Below are 24,483 nucleotides of genomic sequence, written 5' to 3'. Positions count from 1 at the left end.
TCAAAGTACACACCTTCTACAACTCAAGACGAGGACTATTCTGTGCCCTGGGTACGACGATAATCATAAAACGATTTAAACACTCCTTGTTGTTTTCAGCCAGGACTTTGGAAGCTCAACGGATCCCCGAGAACACATAAATGGATTAAAAACCATGGGAATCCAAACTATGCATGCTAACACTATGCTCCAATTATACTCTAAAATGATTTGCGTCACAGCATATTGGTTATGCTAAACATGCAAAATAATTGCAGGGTATAAAGTAGCATAATTTCATTACTACATTATGCTGACCAACGTGCAAAATTGGTAATATCTGCATTCATCCAAAATGAATTGCCGACCGAGGGCTATTTTATATATCCTGTTTGAATAACAGTCACAAAATTAAAGGTTACGTAAACATTAAAGTTACACGCCGCCAGTTATTGTTTTCGAGTTATGGAGCGTACATAATAAATGTGTTTACAAACGATCGGGAACAAGCGATAAGACCGCACATAAGCTTCCTTCATCGGGTAAACCCTGCCAACGGCACGTACAGCGACACTCATATTACAGTGTGCTTCATGTCTGAAGTGAAGAGTCGATACCCTTGCGGATCTAACATCATCATGGCAATGGAGTAGCTCTAGTACCTTTTCCTGTCCCTCCAATCCTCAAATCGTGACCTCATACATATATTCCCAACGATAGTAACAAGACCCAATCCCTGCGGAGCTCTCTCAAGCTGAAATCATCGTGTAACGGCATCCTTAAATTGTATGATGCTACTTTAGTCTTTACGTTGAAAAACATAAGCCTCGGTTTAAGTATATTTTCCTGTCTCTCGAAGCTTCAAATCGTGACCGGATGATATATTCCCATCAATGGTAACAAGATCTAATTCCTAGTGGAGTTGTCCCAAGCTGAAATCATCGTGTAACGGCATCCTAAAATTATATGATGCAACTTCAGTCTTCACGTTGAAAAACATAAGCCTCGGTTCAAGTATCTTTTCCTGTCTCCCGAAGCTGCAAATCGTGACCTGATGATATATTCCAACGATAGCAACATGATCCATTCCCTCTCTCAAGCTGAAATCATCGTGTAACGGCATCCTAAAATTATATGATGCTACTTCAGTTTTCACGTTGAAAAACATAAGCCTCGGTTTAAGTATCTTTTCCTGTCTCTCGTAGCTTCAAATCGTGACCTGATGATATATTCCCATCAGCGGTAACAAGATCTAATTCCTAGTGGAGTTCTCTCGAGCTGAAATCATCGTGCACGGGTGACACCATAACGGTATAGAAAAATGCGGTGCTATTCTACGCTGAAAGAAGAACCCATGGTTCTGACATCATCTTAATTATGACCTGATAATAGATTCCGTACAATGATAACAAGATCCAATTCCTGCGGAGTTCCATCTAGTTAAAACAGAGGTACCGTAACGGCATACAAAAACTACTTAGCCCTAGTACATTTTACAGCATGTACCCCGAACTCTCAAATCGTGACCTAATAATAACTCCGAACGATTAACAAAATCCAATTCCACCGTAGTTTCTCGAGCTTAAATAAAGAGACAGCATGCACTAGAATGGAATACTAAATACTGCGACAGTGCGGTGTCTTAAGGTTGAAGGAAGAAAGCCAAGATTTCAGTGGACCATCTCACAGACATCGCTATGCTTCCGAAGAGTTAAGTAGGTTACACAAAGCCAAGACGTTGCTACTGAATATGAATTTGCAGATAGTAACGCTGTCACATGATGGTATTTCTTTTTCGAACCTCTGAGGAAACGAATCCGTTACAAAGGCCATCTTCTGCATGTACTTCTTATGATTTCTGTGAAGAGAACTTTGATAGGCTGCATTTTCTTCAAACTAGGCAATTCAACATATTTTAAATTAGACCCGCAATGTGATGATGAAAAAGTCTCAAACACACGAAGTGATGACTATAATCTGTGTAAAAGGAGGACGATATTGATAACGATATCAAAATATCTAATGTTTCAAAATTCCACTTCTTAAAGCGCAAACGTATGCCTGCCAACGCATGGCCTACGTTGTAACGCAATTTCGTTGACACAAACACAAACAAAATTAGCGCAATCGTATGCCAACCAACACATGGCATACGTTCTAATACAATTTCTTTGACACAAACACAAACAAAATTAGCGCAACCGTATGCCAACCAACACATGGCATACGTTCTAATATAATTTCTTTGACACAAACACAAACAAAATTAGCGCAACCGTATGCCAACCAACACATGGCATACGTTCGAATACAATTTCTTTGACACAAACAAAAACAAAATTAACGATTCCATCGTCTTCGGTCATTACTTCCGATACAAACGTTAAGCACCAAATGAAGTGAACGCTATTAATTATTCCAAACATATAACGATTACAAATTTGCATTGAAAACACATCTAAGCTTACATAAGCAAGTACGTGCGGAAATACGATTTACAAATGTAACTATCGATTTTTAGATGGCGTGAGATCCTCCAGTGGAGCAATTACAAACAGCCCGTCCTGGATATGTCGCCATCGCGGTTCGGTGATGAAGCAATAAGGGGAAGAATCAGCCGAGTCTCCGATAGCGTCACCGCGGGGCTGGGTGAAATACCATCGGCACAGCGCGGCGTCCACATTAGTATGGAAGAGACACAACAAGCTGCATACGGCTTCCCGCGAGGGACTCTATGCTGTGCAATGTCTAGGAAACTCGCGTTACAGCATACTTTATACATATATATATATGACATGATAATATATCACATATAATATTGATCTCAAGTGAAATGAATCGAATTCTAAACGTTTTGATGAAATGTCTTTAAACTACAATTGATGACAAAGTAGTGACGGGGGAGGCCACAAACTACCTGCTCACTGGTTCATTTTTTACTCAAACGTATCAAGTGTCTGTAATGCGAATAAAGTGACGGGTTTATGGAAGCGATTGATTCATTCGGTGGAGAGACGGAGGACACTACAAACTATCTGCTACGGTCGATCAACAGGTCAATGTGTCACGTGTCTGTAATTTGCACAAATTGGCATCATAGAATCGATGGATTAATCCATTGATTGAGACTGTTGTCGCACAGTCCAAGGACATTAAATATAATGTCCTTGCACAGTCGTATACTGAGAGGGCGAACAGAAACGCAACATCCAGTTCCGGGCTTACTCACCAAGCAGAAGTTCGACCCCGGCTGGTTTTTGACGTGTTTTAGGCGTTTTTGTCGGGCTTTATATTTTGTCCCGTTTCCTTTATATCGTCAAGTCAAACGTGCCCGACAAATTTAAAACGCCTAAAAAAACACGTCAAAAACCAGCAGGAACCGAACCTCTACTTGTAGAGTATTCTTGGCTATAGTAGCTGTAGTAGTGTTGTCACGTACTTTGAAATGGCTGGCATCCAGGTGCAATTAAAAATCTTAGCGTACGAAGAACATGCACGTCACAACCATGTGGCGCCATCTTTTTGCTCCAAGAAACGGCGAATCACAAGACAACTAACAACAGTTTCAAGTAATTCTCCATCAGACACCGTTGACTGCTGATCGGTGAAGTCGGCTCAGGTCTCGGAGTGGTTTTGACCTTCGAGGCGTTAAAAACCATCTATATCCACCATACCGTTGTGTTTCTTTAACGATACGCGCGGAACTCTTCACCAATTTCCGCTGTACATCCGATGATAGCTCCCGACCTTGTGCGTAATGCGTTTGAATCGTGCGAAAAGAGCACTTCTCGCGAATAAACTACGTCGTTTCTGGATCAACTTGCGGCAAGCGATGTCGGCGATATTCAAGAGATGCTGTAACATACATCATGAACAATATGTACTATACAGCATCTGCAAACCGAAGATACTAACTAAAACCTATCTTAACTATCACTCTTTATAAATGATAAAACACATACGGTTTATAATAGTTGTAACAAATAAAAAGGTTGCGATTTGACGACTTCCAGACATTACAATAATAAGGGGCATCACTCAAACCTTCCTACAAAAACGCCCCTGCAATTTCCGCAAAAGCTGCTAGTGGGCGGTGGGCCCAAAATTAAGTAACCTCCTCCCGAATCAAACTCAATCTGCCACAATCAAGTCAACAACATACATGTACCATGTAAGAAACAAAAGGTATTACAACCAGGCGTTCCACGGTAGTACCAAGGAAAATTTCTATGAGGCTAACAAATAATATGAATCTTCGGCGTGGCAACACCTACCCACGTACAAATATCATCACCATCAAATCGCGGCAACTACGTCGTACATACGGACACACACCGCCACTGAAACAAAACCTCCGCTTCCAGTAGGTAATGACAGTAACGGATGCGTTATGCGCACGGTGAAGAAAACTAGGCCAACCGTTTGCCTCCGCCATTTGCTGTAACTCCCTTATCTATGGGTCCGGTCTGAAACATCGATCGCAGGCAAGGCTTATCTATCTGCAATGATTTTTCAGGGGCGTTCTGTGACATGCTAAACGGTGAAGGTAAATCACCCGACATCATCTTTCATGTGTTAAACTGTACGTGGGATCTTTCTCGATCCAAAGGACAAAGATATGCCCTCTATACAGCAACAGAATACCATCAGAGTTACCGCTGAGAAAAAAATCCACGCCAGTTAAAATGATTATTTGCAAATGGTATGATATTATTCTCCTTCTCCCTGTCAAAAGATTGTTAGTGTAATCCAAAATGTTGGATAACTTCAAGTTGTAGACATCTAGGGCTTACCAACGGCTAAGAATATCATTCCATCATACAATGTAACCAATGAGGAAAAAAATCCACGCTTGTGAAAATCGTGGGAATTAATCCATCTGATTTTCCTGTCAAAAGATTGTTAAAATAAACCAAAAAGAGGATGACTTCAAATTGTAAGACATTTAGGGCTTACAAACGGCTAAGACTAGTAATCTAGGCACTTAGCGTGTCGTGGCGAGTATTTAAAAGCAGGCTGGATCTTTCAGACGTTGACCTTTCCTTATGATACACCCACGTACGTAGTTTCATTCCCCACTCCGGGGCGATCATAAAGAGAGAAACCGCGTTTCTTGTGGTAATGAAAGGTCCCTGGACGTCTGATAACGGAACGGTTTCCAAGAAACGACAAGCGTGTCCAGGCCCGGCGAACCTAATGGCGTGCCAAATCTTTATCATCAAAGAGATTTTTTTTATTGTAACGTACAGAATATCATCCCAATGGACGCTTTATATTGTAAGGAATCGGGCTGCTTTAGAAAGTGACAATAACCGAAGAACGAAGGGACGTAAGGTGTATCAACATTTTCCGTGTATGTATCTAGATGAGTAGCAAAAATCTTTGAACGTCATCGATGTGCATAATGGTATGGAAACATGCGTGTGTATGTGTGTGCTTGCGTATGTGTGTGCACCTATGTATGCGTGTGTATATATACATATATGTTTGCGTATGTGTGTGCACCTATGTGTGCGTGTATATATATATATATATATATATATATATATATATATATATATATATATATATATATATATATATATGTATATATATATATGTGTGCGTGCGTGCGTGCGTGCGTACGTGTGCGACCGAACGTGTGTTACCCTTCTGCTTTCGACTTTCCTCGGCGATGTCATCAGCAAGACCGCATCCACGTTATCATTGGGATATAACCTTCATAAGTACATTACCCATTTAGGGCACAGTTATACTGCCAGGTACAAAGGCAGAATACAAAGCAAGCGGCCTTGGCGCCCCCGGAACGATAAGTAACATTAACCCGTTGATAAATACATTTCGCTATTAGTATAGATCTATCGTAGCAACAAAGATCACCGATTTTTACAAGCCAAACGCAGTACAAGCTACTAACAAAATAACCCTTACAGTAGCACAATGTTCTGTATATTTGTGATTAAATGCTATTAGATGTTTGACAATGCTCGTTCTTTTGAGTCTTTGCTTTTGTCGTATCAAGGGGGCGGTAAGTAATATGAAACGACCTTTGAATATCTATATCATTTTCAGACACATCGCAAGGCGACTGAGGTATTTTTAATCACACGGTGATTTTGTGTTTGGTAAACATCACAGTATGCGCAGAACCCACCAAAACATATTGTCGGCAGGCCTTAAATAATTTTTTTTTTTAAATTCCATGAAGAAGAAAAAAACAGGAAAATCAAAAGAGTTGCAACTTCTTGTGAGGAAAGCATCGGTGGCTTAAAAATGCTTTTCAACGTTATTTCATTTTACATTTATTTATTTGACCAGCGTATACACTCAGGTCTCTAGCTTGACCTGTTTTCCAGGCTCCCTGGATACAATACACAGTAAGTTACACGGTGACTTGTTTTTGTGCTGCACCTTTATGCTACGGTCACATTTCCAAACCGGGGCTCGGCCGGGCTCTTTGCGGGAACGAAAAATGGAAGTGTATGACAAGAAAATTATTCCCATGATTAATATTTTTGACGTTTGTGCGTTTTGTGGTCATTTATATCACACTTTTCGTTTCCGTAAACAGCCCGGCCGGGCACCGGCTTGGAAATGTGACCCTAGCATTATTCCTGGTTTGTCAATAATTTGCCGGGTTGCCAGTGTCATTTAGCCATCTTTATCGCAATGGGAAATTACTGCGGCCTTGTGAACGTTCAAATCCGTATCGCCAGGCGGGCGCGTTTTCGGAAACATGATTGACCTAAATTCACGCAAGCCGACATGAATATGAGATTTGCAATGCGATCATATCCCCGTATCAATATACATGTTTTGGGTTTTTTTTTTTTTTTAAATCAGAAACAAGATACACATAGACATAGTGGCGCTACACTCAAGTACAGCGACTTATTTTACATTTAAATATACATGTTTGTCCGTGCGTACTGAATTTAAGGTACTCAATGCGACATTTTGACGGCAACATTGGATATATCATGGGTAACGAAATCTTTATGTTATTGATATTCACCGCCAGTTTTAGCAAATTTGCGTCAGTATCGTACTGAAATGGTTTCAAGGATGCAATATCCATTTTACAACCCTTTTCTTGCAGAAATCACTGACAACGTTGTGTTGTTTTCCCGATCTTCCGCGTTCACGTATTCACGTTCCCAGGGTACCCTTATCCGTGATTGGTTGATCATTACGAGTTAACGTTCACATGACCCTGATCGTTAGAAACGTTAACACCATGAAGTGTACATGTACGTGTCTGCATTAGAATGTAGCGCCTGTAGCCAGAAATAAAAGGGAATAAGCCGCTTATCGCCTTCGAGTCGTAAGTACGTAAAAAGGCCCAAGTAGTGCCCTGTCGCGGTGATTGCGTCAGTATTACTATTAGCACATTTCGCGTATTTGACTTGTCCACGGCGACGTGAGCTCTTAGGTTAGGGATGTCACAAGGTACAGCGTTTTAGCTGGGGAGTAAATAGCGGCGTTAATGTGTGAAGGAGGTTGTTTCCCCAAGATAGTAGATGCCGTTAGATATAGACCTCCTCCACGAAGTTTCCGTCAGGAAAAAAGCACATGTTTGCGGCACGATTTGATTAGTATAAGTCGTACTCGTGGAGATACTTGGAAATCCGTGTCCACGGAATTAGTATTTTCAGGTTGCACACAAATATGCTCATCTCCAAGCAGATGCTGACAGGCAAGATCGTAACGTTTTTCTAGCTCCCCGTTTTGTTACAAAAACGACCTCCACGAAGTTTCCGGTGAGGAAAAAAAACAAAATACTAAGAAGCGAATTCCACTCCAGAAGCGGGTATCATAACTAATCAGAGACTACGGTTGAATCCAGTTTGTATTGTCAAATTTACCGTAGGTTGAAGCCTGAACGAAGTTTAGATATCCAGGTAATCATTGTTTGAAGACAAAGCAAATTGCCAAAACCCATGTTTTTTTCTGGCCTTATCTCTATTGCCTCTCCCATATTCAGCTATGCTGCTTCGAGAGTCCGCGTAATGTATTGTGACATTTGCCAATATATGAAATAAATAAGGACAAATCAATCCCTACAAGTGGATGAGATACGGAGATCACTTCCGGACGTTTTGAGTGACATCCATCACTCTTCTTCAGCGTCACTAGAATGATATAAGAGTGATGGATGTCACTCGAAACGTCCGGAAGTAATCGCCGTATACGTTTGTCATTCAGTTTTAGAGTTTAATTTGTATTAAATGATAGCATATTCGCAATCTCCAAGCAGATGTTACCGAGTAATACCGTAACATTTTATACATCCCCATTTTTGTTCGGAAATGCGGTTTGTAACAAAACGGGGAGCTAGAAAATGTTACGATCTTGCCAGTCAGCATCTGCTTGGAGATTAGCATATTTGTGAGCACATTGAAGCTACTGATTCCGTGGAACCCGATTTCCGAGTATCTCAACGACCAGGACTTACACTAACAAAATCATGCCGCTAACAGTTTTTTTTTTCTAGCGGAATCTTCGTGGCATAGATCTAGATCTGACGATATCTACTGCCTGAGTGCAACAACCTCCATCACACTTAAAACGCCGCTATTTACCCCCAGCTAAAACGTTGTTCCCTCTGACATCCCTAACCTACATGTAAGAGCTCATATCGCCATGGACGAATATGCGCTATGTGGTTTACACCTTAACAATCATTCTCCATTGCGGTTCGAAACTACGTATGAGAATGCTTAACGACACGGCGTCTACGCAGCTTAACTACATAAAGGATCACAATGACAATCTCATATAACGCCCTTGACACTACATATACCCATTGAAATGGATGTACCTCAGAAAAGGGCCTCCAAAGCGTTGCCATGACGTGCGGTTGAGAGTTTGACAGCTTCTTTGCCGATTAGTCTAGAGCAGCGTTTTCAGTGACCCAGCAAACAGCTACTTCTGACACGCAACTGTTACAGAGGTAATTCGCCTCTTCTTGCCGCGATGTTTTCTCGTTTTCGAGTCTTTCCATCCGAGCAGAATAAAACTCGGCGTAAGATTTGACTGTCTTGTTGCTGCTACCGCCAGTGAAATGTAGCGGCGATTCCTTCAATGCCGTCACCAAAGACGATCAAAGCGTTGGTCCTCTCTCTCTCTCACCACGCCGCGTGCAAAATGGAGAAGATTTGCGAGGTTGGCCGCGATGATTTGACGGATGAAGCCCTGGGTTCCGCGCGCGCACACAACACAACCACCCCGTGTTTCTACCTCCGGAGCTCCCTGCCTGGCTCCTCTCACCTACGTCATACAGAAGGTCGTGTTCACAGCGATGACAGTTTAAGTCTCGCCCGGGAGAGCAATCGACCGTGAATCGTGCAACATGAACACGGGTGTCGTTTCGTGCGAGGTCCGCCAAGAATATACAACAACAGCGCGCCACCACAACAACAGCCGCACGACGTCCGCTGCCAAAGCTAGAGAAGCAGTAAACAGTATGGCGATTGGACGTCGCAGCAAATATAGGGCATGGGCGGGCGCTACGTGGAGGGAGACGGCAAATGATTACGTATGACGGCACGGGAGATCACAAGCGTATCGGATCCCATAATACCATCGATTGAGCTAAACTGTGGTTAAATCATTCCGCGGGCAGCGTTTCCAATTTAGCCCGTGCGCACTGTACTGAGCAGTGTGTGACGCAGGAGCGTTCGAATGGCACAATTCTAAGGGGACTGTCCATTAATATCTGATAGTAGTGTACGCGGCCCGCAATCCACGTAATCATATATAACGTAACGACCGCTTGTACAGTGGTGACGGATTGTTTACACTCAGGAGCAATGGAGGTCGCAGGGTTTGCTAGTTTTACATAGGCGTGGCGCTACACGCACGCAACCAAGGGGCCGTTCATTATACAGTATAAAGCTTCAGCTAAGCACTTGTTGAAAACAATAAGACGTGATGTAAGGGGGCGATCGTTAACGACGTGGTCACATTGGCCGCAGGTCCTGGTACGATTTTGATGCATTTTCATGCAAACTTGATAATGATCTAAGACCACCCTTTTTTGTTACTCTCCAAACAGATGTATCGGTGGCAATGACAGTGTCCAACTGGCAAAAGTAGTATTATTGGCCAGTTGGACTGCTTTTGCCAGTTGGATACTGTCATTGCCACCGATACATCTGCATGAGAGATTGCTTTTACAAGGTAACAAAACAGCTGAGTAATGTACAGTATACCACACATGTACTTCTACTATCCCAGGAATGATTTTTTCAGTTTGCAATCGCACGACCATCGTACAACGAGTGCGACCAAGCCCTTACTCCCTTTGTGTAAAAAAAGACTAAAACATTTTGTTCTACTTCTACTCTCCTATGAGTGTTAGACTTCGCGCCGCTCCAATAGTCTTTCTTGCCATAAAACAGAACATGGGAAACGACATGCCCCCGTACATGTAGTTAAGGGTGCGACGATGCAGCTAAACGTCTCGTTTCCGGTTACTAGTAATTCCGGCCCGATCCTGAGACAGATCTAGTATTACGGCAACACGCAGAGGTGGGTGGGTGTAAATTGCGCAGATTTAAACACAAAACTATACCTATGGTACGCGCGCAGGTGAGGATCCTTTTACTGCATACATATTGAGTTACGTCGAAGCTGAAGTCCTTCCCACGTAACTTCATAAGGATCACAAATATGTGCATATACATACTCTTCAACTGACCTTATCATATTACCAAGAGTGCTAAAAAAACGTATCATACAACGCCTGTTGTTTCCTGAAATGAATAACAAATACATATGGATTTTTTATGAATTGAGTCTTGCTAAAATACGTTGACTAAAACCCCTAATTCCCGTGATATAAGTAACAAGAATAAGGTATAAAAGTCAGTTTACGCCATGAGAAAGCGCGCTTGGAAAATTAAAGGGTGGAACACAGTAACGCACAGGAAACACTGAGATGCGACAAGCATTCAATGACGAAATGGCACGGTCCGGTATTTCGGGGTCTTTATGTATTGATTTCTTTCCGCTGCAAACCTTTGCTAACTGGGTGACCTCTAACACCGACTGCAGGACACTGCATTGATCTCTGAGTTCGTTATATATCTTTCTTGTGGGGAAGTGTGGTTTAATGACAGTGAACGATAGTAAAATTCAGTGTTCCCGGCAGACTAGTGTAAGGCGTCTTTTTATGCGCCGGACACCTTTGATTGTGCTTAGGAGCGTCCAACATAATTTTGGCAGGACGTCAATACTACATGCCTCAAAACATCCCTCAAGCTGTTCAAAACGATATTTACGGTATTTCCAAACATTGGGGTTAAAAGTTGCATCACAAAATATGGTAAATGGCTTTACTGTGGTAAAGAAGCGCCCATCATAACGCTGACGTGACATACAAACATATATGTACATCGTACCAACACTAAGCAGACTCCGGAGGGAATATCGTTAAGTTTTCGAGCCACGACGTTTATCTGACATCCACACATCTTATCTCTACAAGACTAACTACGCCAGCTATAGGGAGGATATTTGCCAGGGAAGTTTAGCCAACAGAGGGTTCAGTTGCAAGCGCGGGGGGAAATATATACCTTACCGTGGACTGACTCTACTGGCCATTTTTTCCTTCTTTTGCCGAATTCTACGATCCATTACCCCGTAGGAAGGCCTGGTGGAGGCTAACATACATCCGGATGGCTACAAATGTTAGAGGAGTTGTGTATATACTACTCGGAAAACCGGACTGATCGAGAAGGTTATGCTAATCTTCATTACATCTGCTTGGAAACTATCTGCACTGCGTACCTAGCAGCTAAGCGTGTCAATATTTTCATTACCTCGCGCGCAGCGATCTGCGCCATGGAATGTGGGGCGCAAACACCCCTTTCTCGCCAACTGGGGGGACGTGCCTACGTAAAACGCCCTGCGGCATCTACTTGTAGGTGCGCCGATGCGCTGCACATACATTACATGGCACCCCATTTTGTATGCTTGACTTGGGGTTGAAAATAAAAGAATGTGCGTCATGGTAAACCGACTATAGCTGAACCCACACAATTGTACAATTTCACCGTTAGCAAGAAGAAGCCAGTTCTATATACATGTGCTAGACATGTTTGTAAAAATGTCTTTGACCTGTACTCAGGTCAATTGGGCAAAATGCACAATTAAAGGTCTTCATTCATTCAACAACGGTATAGCTGTGCGCAACAACAGTCAACGCTCACATGCCTTTGTCTTGAGAAAAAAAACACTAAAGCTAAGTAATGCAACATAATCCGTACCATGAACCTTGTTCCAGATTTAGTTGATTGGTCACTTCAGTAGTATAGACATGCTTTTCAATGACATTTCTATCCTAGTGCACACATGTTCATCCTGCGATTCTTCGCATGCTGTTCGTATTACAACATCTATTGCACAGATCAAATTTGGACTGACAAGGACCAAACATTCCCGGGATAAATAGTCCCGGATGAGCGAACTCTACCTACGCAAAACATGCCCGTAAGAGGCTCTCATAGTAAGATTGAGGTGAAAGAATTTTAAGAAGATTGCAAAATGATATCTATTACAGGCACATTTGTGCACATTTACACCATTATTTCATATTTCCTACGTTTACAAACAGCGCAAGAAAAACACAAACTGCCAGCTTTTCTGCACGTTCATAAGGCACAATGATGTCGCAGTTTTTGCTCCATGAAAACAGTTCTGCAATGCAATTCCATGGGGTTGATTCAACTTACTATGTAAAGTACTAACCAGGTAACTGGCTTAGAACATCGTCCTCATCCTACAATGATAACTTTTGAGAGAGAATATAACTACCCCACTACCTTTCACAAGCAGTTACACTCTGACATTTCGTACAAATTTGTACAAGCGAAATGCTTTATCCTCTAGATGACCTTACATTACCATAGAAGGATTTTTGATGTACAGTAATTTATTGCCCTCGTACAAATGACACTGTGCACATCTAAAATTAACAAGTGATCAGTATGATTGAATGCTTATGAACATAACTATTCATATGAGACACTTCTGTAATAATTGACCAAGAAAGGAACCCTTTTAGAATGGTATATTTCTGGGATACTATTTCCGTTTACGTCAGAACATAGGGTACTGAAAATATCCTATCTGTTCTACTCCATTTAGCTCGTTTTGAAATGAGGAGAAAGACCTTAGAGTGACTTTGAAATGGAAATCAGTAGAATCGATCATGCCTGAAAGGTAAGATTGTTTCGTGAGGGCTGTGTGAACGACTGTTACGCAGCTCAGAACGTAATCCACAAGAATTCAGGACAAAAACAAAATCAATATAGAATATCAGTGTTGATTTCAACCTTATAACGTCACACGGTCTAGACCTGAGCAATTCGTTATTTTCATGTTCATTATACTGTGACACTTGCGGTATTTTGATAGATATACATGCTTTGCTTGCGCTTTCATATAAAATATATCATAAAACAACTGTCCTGGACTCCATATATTACTCCGTTATAATTCATCCAAAGAAGAATTTTTGATGTGTTATGTCATTTGACTATATATCAAAATGTTCTTTGTAACTGTACAGGACCTATTAATAGGAAGCTTTGATGTATGCTGAATATATAATGGACACATCTGCCTTTGCTCTCACAGACTATTTTTCTGAAATCAAGATATAAACGGCCTCAATTTATTTTCCCATGCTTGAATGCCAAACCCCTGCCATGGTTACGCCATGAAACGGAAGGAAGTTAATTATGCCCATTGCGTCATTCTCGACGTCTTGACACGCAGCACGCAAATCACAGTCTGCGGCAACCGGTTTCCAGGGATATTCTTAAAATCCACAGTATACATAGATAGGACACACAAGATTTGGCAACTCCTGTGGATATATAGATACATAGTCATGACCTTCCCTATTGTAGGATCGGAACAATCAAAGAATCGATGACTGGGTAATTTCTTTACAAGATGAATCTAACCTAACACATTAGCCAGGGATATTCAATTGCGGCGACGTCACTATGCCGTACTGACAATCTGACTTGTTAACAAATCGGCTTCCAGGCATATTTTTGGAATCCACGGAATACATAAGACACCGAAGATTTTGCCATTTCTTTAGCTATATAAATATACGTAATCATTGCGTACCCTTGGAAGCTATTATTTTAGGATCGGAACAATCGAAGAATCAATGTTTATGTTTATAATAGTTATTACTTATATTTACGCTGTGTTCAATTAAGGCTTAGTTTCCAGGCATTTTGTTGTTATCCACAGAATAGATAAAACACAGAAGATGTTGCCATTATCATTGCGTATCCTTGGAAGCTCCTATTATAGGATCGAAACAATCAAAGAATTAATGTTTATGTTCATAACATAAGATATTTTGGGAATCTACGGTATAGATAGGACACAGAAGATATGACAATTTCTGTGGATCTATAGATATACATGATCATTGCCGACCGTATGTAAGATGGGAACAATCAAAGAATCAATGTTTAGATCATTTCTTTACAAGACGAATCTACCTTAACACATTAGCCAGCGATATTCAATACTGCGACGTCGCTGAGCCGTACTGACATGTTTACTTGTTATAAATCGGCTTTGTTTTGGTTAGGCCTGGCGTCTTTTGACCGTAGATGACACATTTTTAAAATGTCCTGAAATGACAAAATGTTTTTAAAAAGTTGCTATGAATTGAAGCGTTGGGCAGAATGTTGTCTAGAAAATATTTTCATATGAAACTCCTATATTGAAAACCTTGCATCGCTAGAGATTAAACGCTTGGCTTTGCGATGTGAGCTCCGACATGTCACGCCAGGGCAGCTTATTCTCCAAGCAGAGGTTTCGATCGGGGGGCTAGTAGTGACCGCAATTCTTAACGCTTTTGCGGCCACTAACTAGCCCCCCGATGGAAACCTCTGCTTGGAGAAAAGGAGCATCTGCGCAGTTTCTGTGTGTGTGATTAGTCCGTGCCTAATCTCCAAGCTGGTGTCAGTAGCAGTCGGACTTGGTTTGAGCATTTTGCACGTTTTTCTGGGAATTACGCACTTTTTACCTTCCTGTAAACTCCATAAAAACGTACACAACACCTCCAAATGCGCTGAGAACAGGCCCGACTGCTACATCTGCTCGGGGGATTGGCCCGCGCCCTTTATCCAGTGACCGAATGCCATCACGTCGATATTCAAATGTTGCAAATGAACTTATCGGGGATCCTCCCTCCGCTACGAGCTGGAAATGACACGTGTGTAACTACGTGACTCTCCTCAGGAAGGACAACCGTAGCCTACAAACCAGGCTTCGCGGCAGGCCTTTTTGGAGGCTTATTGCCTCCGTAAAAACAGAGGTATTGATTTCGGTCTGTTTGTTAATGAATGTAATGTTTTTTTGTATTTGTAATCCATGTAGCTGAGCAGTTACCAAACATTAGCCTCCGTTGCAGGCTCTGAACCGGCTTTTGGGGGGGGCTAAATAATGCACTTTTTGCATGCAGCCCGCCCGTAACTATCAGCCAATTCTGTAACTATCTAGCCGGCTGATAGTTACAGGGTTGGCTGATAGTTACGGGCTGGCTGCAAAAAGTGTATTATTTAGCCCCCCCAAAAGCCGGTTCAGAGCCTGCAACGGAGGCTAACCAAACATCAGGTCGTTGCAAAGGTCCTCGTAAGCCTGGTGCTGTAATTTGAGTACGTCCTGTTTTCAAATTGTGTTCGAAATTAAGTCTAATCCTAAAACGAGTAATGCTAAAAAATATACCAGCTACACATGTATCATCTTTACAAAAAACTACACCTAGCTTGGGGGACTTTCGTACAAAGAAATCACAATATTTCGTCATGCTTGCAGCTATAAACCACTGTGCTAGCCTCTGTAAAGCCCCTGTCACACTTGTGCGTATATGCAAGTCCGCATGAGTTGCGTATTAATATGTTTTGGGTTTAGGTTAAGTTTGCAGCAAAATAAGTGATTGCTTAGGTTCGATCTCTAGGCTGCTCAACGGTGGGTCAAAGTAGAAAACAAATTTTCCCCCACAAACCACACTTAATCCAAAAAAAATGTTAATGCGCAACTCGTACGCACTTGCAGAGTACATTGTATACGCACAAGTGTGACAGGGCCCTAAGCAGCAACTGATTACCATGTCACGACTGATATGCGTAGACATTAGAGTAATATCTGGAACAACAGACGTCTGCTGATAGGCAAAGAGGGGATACCTCGCTATGTAGTTGTCATTTCATCTCACGTCACGTCTGCTGGGCTTGAAGTACATATAAATGGATATGTTGCGGTTATCGTGATGTTCGCATTTGCTGAGTTCTGTTGGCAGTGTCGTTTTATAATTGCATGCCCCATATCAAGGTTCCATATTAAAAATTGTCCTGCCATGAAATCAATAGATCTTGTAGATGCCTTGTGGTAGTTCAAATGTTTAGTGGCAACGTCGTTAAAACGGCGTTACGTAATTACGGCTTTATTCACAATTTGGTTTGATTTTCTATCTTGACGTCTATGTAACTTATATGTTTGACTCTAATCTGAAGATATTGACTGACGTATTTTTGTCTGACCAAAGTCCGCCACCGCCTACCCTCAAGTCAACTGTATCCCTCTGCTGCGTTGTCTCATATCATTTATTCTAGCGTTATCTTGTCCTAAATCTCTTTGTAAAAATAATGTTACTATCTGTTCAAAGAGATCTGTGGAGTGTGCTGTTACATATGAGCATAGGCTGCAATGGATCAGCAGCTCCGACATCGCTCGGTGTGAAGTGAGATAAAGAAAATAGAGGAAAGCGCCCGGCGAGAATTTCAACAAAGAGGTACACCACATATGCATTGCCTGGATTTTCACGTTCTTTTCTGCGTCACAGTAAGGGGGTTTAAACCTCCTATGTCGCAGAGGTTAAATCCGTACTGTGCCGCTCTTTAAATGCTAGATTATGACCCTGTTCGAAGTCAATCTTATGGTTATCCATTTACATAGTACAAGTTGAATCAACCCTATTCCATTGCATTACGATAGTCAGTGAGTGGAAACTGCGACATCACTAGTATCATACGAACGTATTGTCCGAAAAAAAAACGTATTTGTTAACATCGAGCTAGCATGTTTATATTTGTACCACCAAGTTGGAAATCCTTTAATATATCCTCAAATATTAGCATCCGGAATAAAGCTATACATTTGCCGCCATGTCTGACAAAATATTCCCTAGACGTTTTGTCTATACACTAGTGTTATACAAGCGTATTGTAGAAAAAAACGTATTTGTCTATATCGAGCTAGCATATTTGTCTATATCGAGCTAGCATATTGGTACCATCGCAAATGGAAAAACCTTTAATATATCCCCAAATATTAGCACCCGGAATAAAGCTATAAAATTGCCGCCATGTCTGACAAAACAGTCTCTGGACGTTTTCCTTTCGGGCTGACGCGCGCTCCCCAATCAAGTTTGATACATTAAAACCTGTTATCGGCGACTGTCATCTGCATATCATAAACAATGTTGTCTGCCTTTCGCAAAACTAACGATTACATTCGACAAGTAAGTAATGATCCCATACGGCGTTATCATTAAGGTAATTATTCACTCTCAATGTAGCTAGTAACGGTAAATCTTTATGTGGCTGTATATATCTATACTTATATTTAAGCCCCGTATTGCATATCACAATATGTCAGAATTTTGTTAGACTCGAGTTTGATACAAATTTTACTGTTGTTGGTGAATTTGACACTTCGATGTTGTATTCTGGCATAAAACAAAATTGATAATCATGCTCTCCATACTACTGCGTGCATAACTTTGCTTTTGTCATACTAGTAATTCGTCTCCAATTCGGCGACATTCGTCTACTCAATCAACACAAGATGTGCATAGGTTGCCGTTGATTGTCTTTCTGGTTGAGTGTCAATTACGTTTTCGTCATCTATTCAAGCTTACTGTGAGCTTACTGAGTTTGGGGTGTGTAAACAAACAAAAAAAGGTGATATCATTTTGACGGACATTGTACTACCATTACATCCAAGCAACAACGGCAACACTGATACAAACATGAACGACACGACACATTACTGGCACGTTTTGCTGACGTCATGTGTCCGAGACGTCACGTGACCGACCTAGTAGTTGGTCATTCGTCTTGACGAAGATATTAGACATGGCTACGCTAGCACGGCAGCGAAACTGCGCAACGGTGTTATGCATAAATTTGCGCTTCTCCATAAATGTTCAATCAAAATTTCATGAAATTTACGATTATTGAAATAATCATGCAGATCTAATACGGGAATAATCTTTCGTTCGGTTTGATATTTGGATATCATTGCTGTAATTATAGAACAATCATATGAATTGATTCGATTTTGGGCTTGTTCCGTTACGGTGAGCACAAATCGGTCTATCTCTCGGATGCTTCTGTGTGTGGGTGGAGGAATTGATAGCACATGCAAGCAATCAATCCATCCCGCGTACTGAGAGATCAACAGTCTTAATGACTGTGACGCAGCTTCTGTCTTGGTGAAGCGTTCCCCACGCACGCACGTCCAACGGCACCAGAACCTTTTAAGCACCTGTCACATGTTTTGGGTTGAGGTTAAGTTTGCAGCCGAAGTCATTTCTTTGGTTTGACAACTATACTGCTCAACGGTGGGTCAAAGTAGAAAACAACTTCCTCCCCGCAAAATTTACTTAAACCAAAAAAAATGTTACTGCGGAACTCATGCGCACTTGAATATACGCACAAGTGTGACAGGGCCCTTAGATAGCAAGAAAGTGGTAATATCAACATGAATCTTCAGAAAAGAAAGCTGTTATAGACATTACATATGCCCACGCAGTCGTTTCCAAGTTAAAAGAAGTAACCTCCCAAACGACTCCTGAAAAGCCAATATCACGTCAACCGATGTCAATGTCAGCCTCAGAAAGACGAGATAACAAAGGATGATAACTACTATAGCTTCTCATCAGAAAATTTATTAAGAAGGTTTATAAGATACTTCTGGCAGAAGAATCCCGGTGCTCCATTTGAGATGTCGGAAGCAACATGGCGTCTTTTAGCTCGGCTTTAGACGCCCACTCACATTTAGTAATATTTGACATATCATCAAATGTTCCCGGCGTGGGATCGAACTGTAACTTGAAGAGCGGAAACGGGTGCCAACCGGGTACTAGTAACACTGCTACTTATCCACAAGCATAGCCTTGAAGTGGAAACAGGTTCACGTTACATGCACGATGGGTTTTATATCTTACGTTACACTTGATGAAGGTTAGACATCCAGGTAGTAAGATACGCCAAAAATAGTTACTCAAGCAACTGGATAAAATTGTGAAACGCCTATCGTTAGACACTGACGAAAGACAGCGGATGCTGTCTGAAACGTCTGATTGTTTCAAAATTTTATCCAGTCGCTTGAGTAACTATTTTTGGCCTAATGTTACACTGTTGGAATAATCGGCCGTACTCTGACTGCGGTTATGACAGTATCCGGTTAGACGGGACGCCGACTAAAATCGTTACTAACGACCTGAATTTCAGTGTATAAGATGACGTGACATGTTTGATGATACGGCTGTGCTGGTTAAATGATCTACTTCATCTTTGATTCCGATGACAGTGTCTGGACGTTTCCTGCCATAGACTGACATTGTCGGTGTGGTTTGATTAAAACAATAATAACATTTTATAAAGACGGAGGACGCCACATACTATGTGACGTGTTGGCAATCTGCAAAAAGTGACGTCGAAGGCGATGGATTCATTCCTATACAAAGATTGGTGTCGTAAAACTGAATATTTATGTGAGTCCATTTTCATGTTGGCAATTTTAATTCAAGTTCCTTCGTCATGATACATTGTATTTATGGTTACAATTTATCCTCTAGACTAGAGTATTGATTATGATATTTGGGTTGTGTGTGGAGCTGGTGCGCATTTAAAAAGCTGTTGTTTGAAGGGTTTGTGGCCGACTGTGCCCATACCTGAAGCGAGCTAGCGTTGCGATATACGGGCTCTGGTGCCTGGCAATGGACTTTGGCATTAAGCTTAGCCCGTTGATGCTTACATCTAAAGGTTATTTTATTGTTTGGCTCTGCTGCCGTGTCCGTGCACGTGACGTCTTATGCTCCAGTTGAACGGACTCAGGCCGGAATACACGGAAACGGCAGTATGGAAAACAGTCCCCACACCTTCTACCAACGTTGTATCTGTTGCCGTTTTCACGTCTCAAATTTTAAAACCCAAGATTATCAATAGATGAAGAGATGTGTATCAACACATTAGTTTTCAGCTGAAGTCAACATAATATATTGTCCGTTCATTATTGGCTATCATGATATCATACGCTTAATGCGTATGCATGTTTTTATGGTATACTATACATCGTTACATAATACTCTATGTATGATGGCAACACATTTCATCGTTGGGATTTACATGTACCATTCAACTTTTCAGTCTATAGCTAACAGGCTGCATGTGCAGTTGCATCATTTCACTGCCGTTTACCTGATACATAATAGCATCCTGTTCTATTTATACTTCCTGTTTCGTCGGTGTGGGGCCATCTATTGATTTGACATTTGATTCTTTTCCAGTTGCTGAGGTAAAGGTAAAGCAGTCAGCTCCAACGATGTGAAGCATGATGCCTTTTCAAGTAGCTAGTGGTAGTGCAATGTGATTTCGTTACGGCTCACGTTTTCAGCCAAGGACACTGGGTCACTCCAACTCTTCTCGGTGAGTCTCTTGAGTCCTTTTACGTACAGATGTTTGACGCCTAAAGCTATCGCACACACAGTGCCGTCGACTTTACGTGCCCATCCGAAAGGGCTAATGCAACCCTTCACACGGTGCGCGAGCTCGATTCGAACCTTCGCCCAGGATTTCCTCCTCATAGACATGTCAACCTTTCCGTTCTTGCAACAAAATCACCCCGTCGAATCTACTTAGAAATACTGCTCTTAACAATTTATGTCTACGTTCCTATCCCTTTGTTGTTGTTTTTTTTTTCAAACTAAGAAGACTTTTGTAAGATTATTATGTATCTTGGCTTGTCAACTCAGTTCTGTAACATAGAGACAACTATCATGTCCGAAAGAGTAAAGAGGCGGTTTGATTTCAAAGCAACGTGCTCGTGGATGGTGTGTCTTCATTGGTCGGGTAATTAAGTTAGTAATCTAAGAAAAATCGACCGGAGGCAGTGACAAAGGTGCAGGCATCCGGAAGTCGTTGTGACGTCATCGGTGCTTTCAGTAAAAATAAAAACAAACCTCTCAGTAGATGAAGGTTGGGGTGCTTGTTGTAGGGTCTGCACTGCTTTCCGTCCCTAGCGATTGTACCGTCCCTTGCAGCGGAAACCACAGCCGTTTTCTTACCACACGACTTCATAAAATGTCTGTCTGTACAGACGTCACGGATGGAAGAACGTACATGAACAATTTTGTTCAATTAGAGGCGTGTAAAGGTTTCTACGGAGCACTGGGACAGTCATCTGACGAAACTGTCCTTAGATATCGAGCAATGGTGAGCCTGTGTTCTGGACTGTTGGCTTGAATCTAAATGTTCTGGGCTCGAATCGCTAGCAGACTGTAATGTTCGCACATTTGGAATGGCACTTTCAAAATACCAATCTTCTTGTAATACTCGACTTGGGGGTCATCAGTGAATACACAGCTAGATTCGGCTACGGACGTCTTTCTTGATGGACTTAGAGCAAAGGTGTTTGAAGAGAGCCACACCTTGGCGCCTTATCTTTTTGCTGTGTCATAGTACATTACATTAGGGCTTGGTTTTACCACTTCTACTTTTCGAAAGATACTTGTTTTGTTTCAATTATATCTTTCTAAACCCTTCGTCGTTCTCTAAGTATATTGTGTACGTAATGGTTTTCCTACGGAACAAGACGGCAAGGAAAACAACAACGACCGGAACCCTGGCCATATTACAAGTACCTGGTATATATAAGGTACACAAGATAAAAGCATGCGTGGGATTTAAGCGTACCCCCGCCCCTCCTTCTATAATTACATCGTGAACGTATGTGTCTATTGAACTATTGCCCGTACATTTGGTCTCTTTCGGACACCTGAATACTGTAAAGTCTACCAGATATTTCTCACCCGCAAATGGCTAGTCGGCTCTTTCGTCGACTGTACATGTGTGAACATAAACGTAAACAAGTGACGCCGTGTACAAAATGTAGACAACTCTTTCATGTAGCACACCTTAACGGTAGCTTTTCGAAGACTTAAAAAAAGAAGTCGACAGCAGTGAGAGCAACAAGGATTGCAACAATTTCCGTGCAACCAACCTGCTTTACAGAACACTTTCGACATGTTGTAACCTAAGAACGTTCTTCACTATGGGGAGGGCGTACTTGTTGTTGTAACTGGGCTATAACGTAGCGGCTCTAGATCTACAGTTGTACTGTGACGCAGCTACATGTACGTGGCAAGCCATTGTATCCTCGATTACTGCCTGAACTTCAAGACTTCGACATTTACAATAATCCTTCATATTGCAATCATCTGGGCCAAAAGAATAGAACAGGTGCGGCGATATTCAGAATAGATATAAGTGGGGAAAAAGGAATATTCGTGGCACACGGGTATTAATGGTATACTTGAAAACAACACGTACGCTATGATTTCAAACTGTCTTATGATTAATCTGCGACTATCGTCAGGCTTCGTACCAATCAAAGACCTTCATATAATTGTTACGTTGTGCAACATGTTTTACACAAATCGTTTCTTGATGTTTAATGTGGCAATTTTATGTGTATCTTCATGTAATATTTGGTGGTGACCTAAAAATTGTGCAGAAACTGGATTATTACATTTACCGACTAGCCGGCTGCGAGCACACAACATTTTACGTTGCACAGATGATATTGTACTGCCATAAAATGCGTCATGTCATAAATACGAAATGTTACTATATAACTTCTTCTTCTTCTCCTTTAACTACTTTTATCTAAAATCTGGAAATAATGTTACACGTCAATACTGTGTGCTAGCCGATGTCATGATTTTTCTTTTACGTCATATTTTCTGAGTAGACATTTTTATCCTCGTCTTTTTCTGCCCATATCGCTAACAACTCGCATGAGTCACAACTTCATCAAACCAAAAGTATATCGTCAACACGGCTATGTGAATTTCTCTGCAACAACGACTATCGACGTCGACAGTCCTGCGATTGTCTTACGACAGTTTTAAAAGCTGGGGAGAGTGACGTAACGCCGTCGTAGAGACATGAGCACACCTGCGTCGGCCCGTTTTTAGTCCACTCTCCTGAAAGAACAGCCCTTCAGAACGTACCGCCTGACCAATGCCGTAACCTAAATCTGCCCTGGCGGCCAAATCCTTGCACAGTCTCGCTTGGTATTTGCTCACCCCACTTCAACCACGCTCCGACATGGCGGACACACTGCTCGCGACAATGCACTTCCGCCATAACAGCGAACCCGCGCCATACATTCTCTCCTAAACCGTCCTTTCCCAACATGTCGCGGTGTGGGTGTGTAGAAGCGTTGTCTTATATAAACCTGACACGTATAATAATACCCGGACGCACCTGCGTCCCTACCACTCTCCTCTCGTCCCTTCGCGAACGCTACGAAGCTCAACTTTTTAACTTATCGCGAAAAATATTACTTACCTTCAAGTCTCCCGACTTGAAACCATCGAACGTTGCCACTCGTTCTCCTTATCTTATAGATCAGGCTCGAGCGATGTTACTACGCCCCGTGGCCCCAAGACCGAGACCTATATTTCCGAGCGAACTCAATACGTATAGGCTCACCTTCGCATTGATATCGCTTCCCTTCTCGATGGTTCTTTGGATTCTCTTGATGTCCGAGCTGCGAATGGCCGCCAAAAACCTGTGGAGGGAAGAAGGAGGGTGTATTATGCCTGTCTGAGGGAGCGATCAGAAATCCAAAGGTCGAAGCCTGCCCAGAAACATCGCTCTGACGATCGGCATGACGCAGGAAGAGAGAGACAGGGTGTCACGCATGTGGGAGGGGGAAGGAAGCTGGACGGCTTACGCCTCGGCACTGGTCCCGCCGTCCCCCGCCGGCTTGGCTGACACCTCCCCGTCCTTGCCGACACCCAGAAGCTCCCAAATATTGCGTTCCTCTCGCACAGCCATGCGATCTGTTGGAGCTTTGGCTGAAAGTAGGCGAAGCACGATGGTTCCGTAGGTTCGGTTGAAGTACGGGAGCCTTGCATAGGGCAAACACTTCGTGCAACGATAGTCAGGACTAATTTGGGGTTTTCGACAGTCACTACGATCAATGATAGCGCCAGAATCTCAACATCTTCTGACCTAAAGATACAACTACTTCCAAAAATATCTCTTTTAGATTCTTTTGCAATCGTACAGTTGCGAATACCGAATCTGAGTGTTAATGAATGAAAATAGATGATGTATGTTAATGAGACGAAAATCCCCCATGCACGATCACGGAAATGCTAACATA

At 42.0% G+C, this 24,483-nt stretch overlaps 1 protein-coding gene across 3 annotated transcripts in view; it reads right to left on the bottom strand.

Annotated features, from left to right (window-relative positions):
- LOC136423014 (platelet binding protein GspB-like) overlaps positions 1 to 24,459 on the bottom strand; it is a 45,621-nt gene extending 21,162 nt beyond the window's left edge. Inside the window, exons 1-2 of one of the 3 annotated variants that reach the window (XM_066410997.1) lie at positions 24,049 to 24,459; positions 23,805 to 23,883 (exon numbers count right to left, since the gene is read on the bottom strand). In XM_066410997.1, the coding sequence (XP_066267094.1) occupies positions 23,805 to 23,883; positions 24,049 to 24,152 (183 nt within the window). In that variant the 5' untranslated portion in view covers positions 24,153 to 24,459. Of the gene's footprint in view, positions 1 to 8,800; positions 9,638 to 23,804; positions 23,884 to 24,048 lie in introns of those variants that run through there. The other 2 variants (XM_066410998.1, XM_066410999.1) reach the window with 2 other exon arrangements.
- Between the last annotated feature and the right edge of the window lie 24 nt (positions 24,460 to 24,483).

The sequence above is a fragment of the Branchiostoma lanceolatum genome, chromosome 17 (assembly GCF_035083965.1).
Source record: "Branchiostoma lanceolatum isolate klBraLanc5 chromosome 17, klBraLanc5.hap2, whole genome shotgun sequence".
Classification (NCBI taxonomy): Eukaryota; Metazoa; Chordata; class Leptocardii; order Amphioxiformes; family Branchiostomatidae; genus Branchiostoma; species Branchiostoma lanceolatum.
Note: the sequence above shows the minus strand (reverse complement) of the source record. Positions and strands in the feature narration are given on the sequence as shown.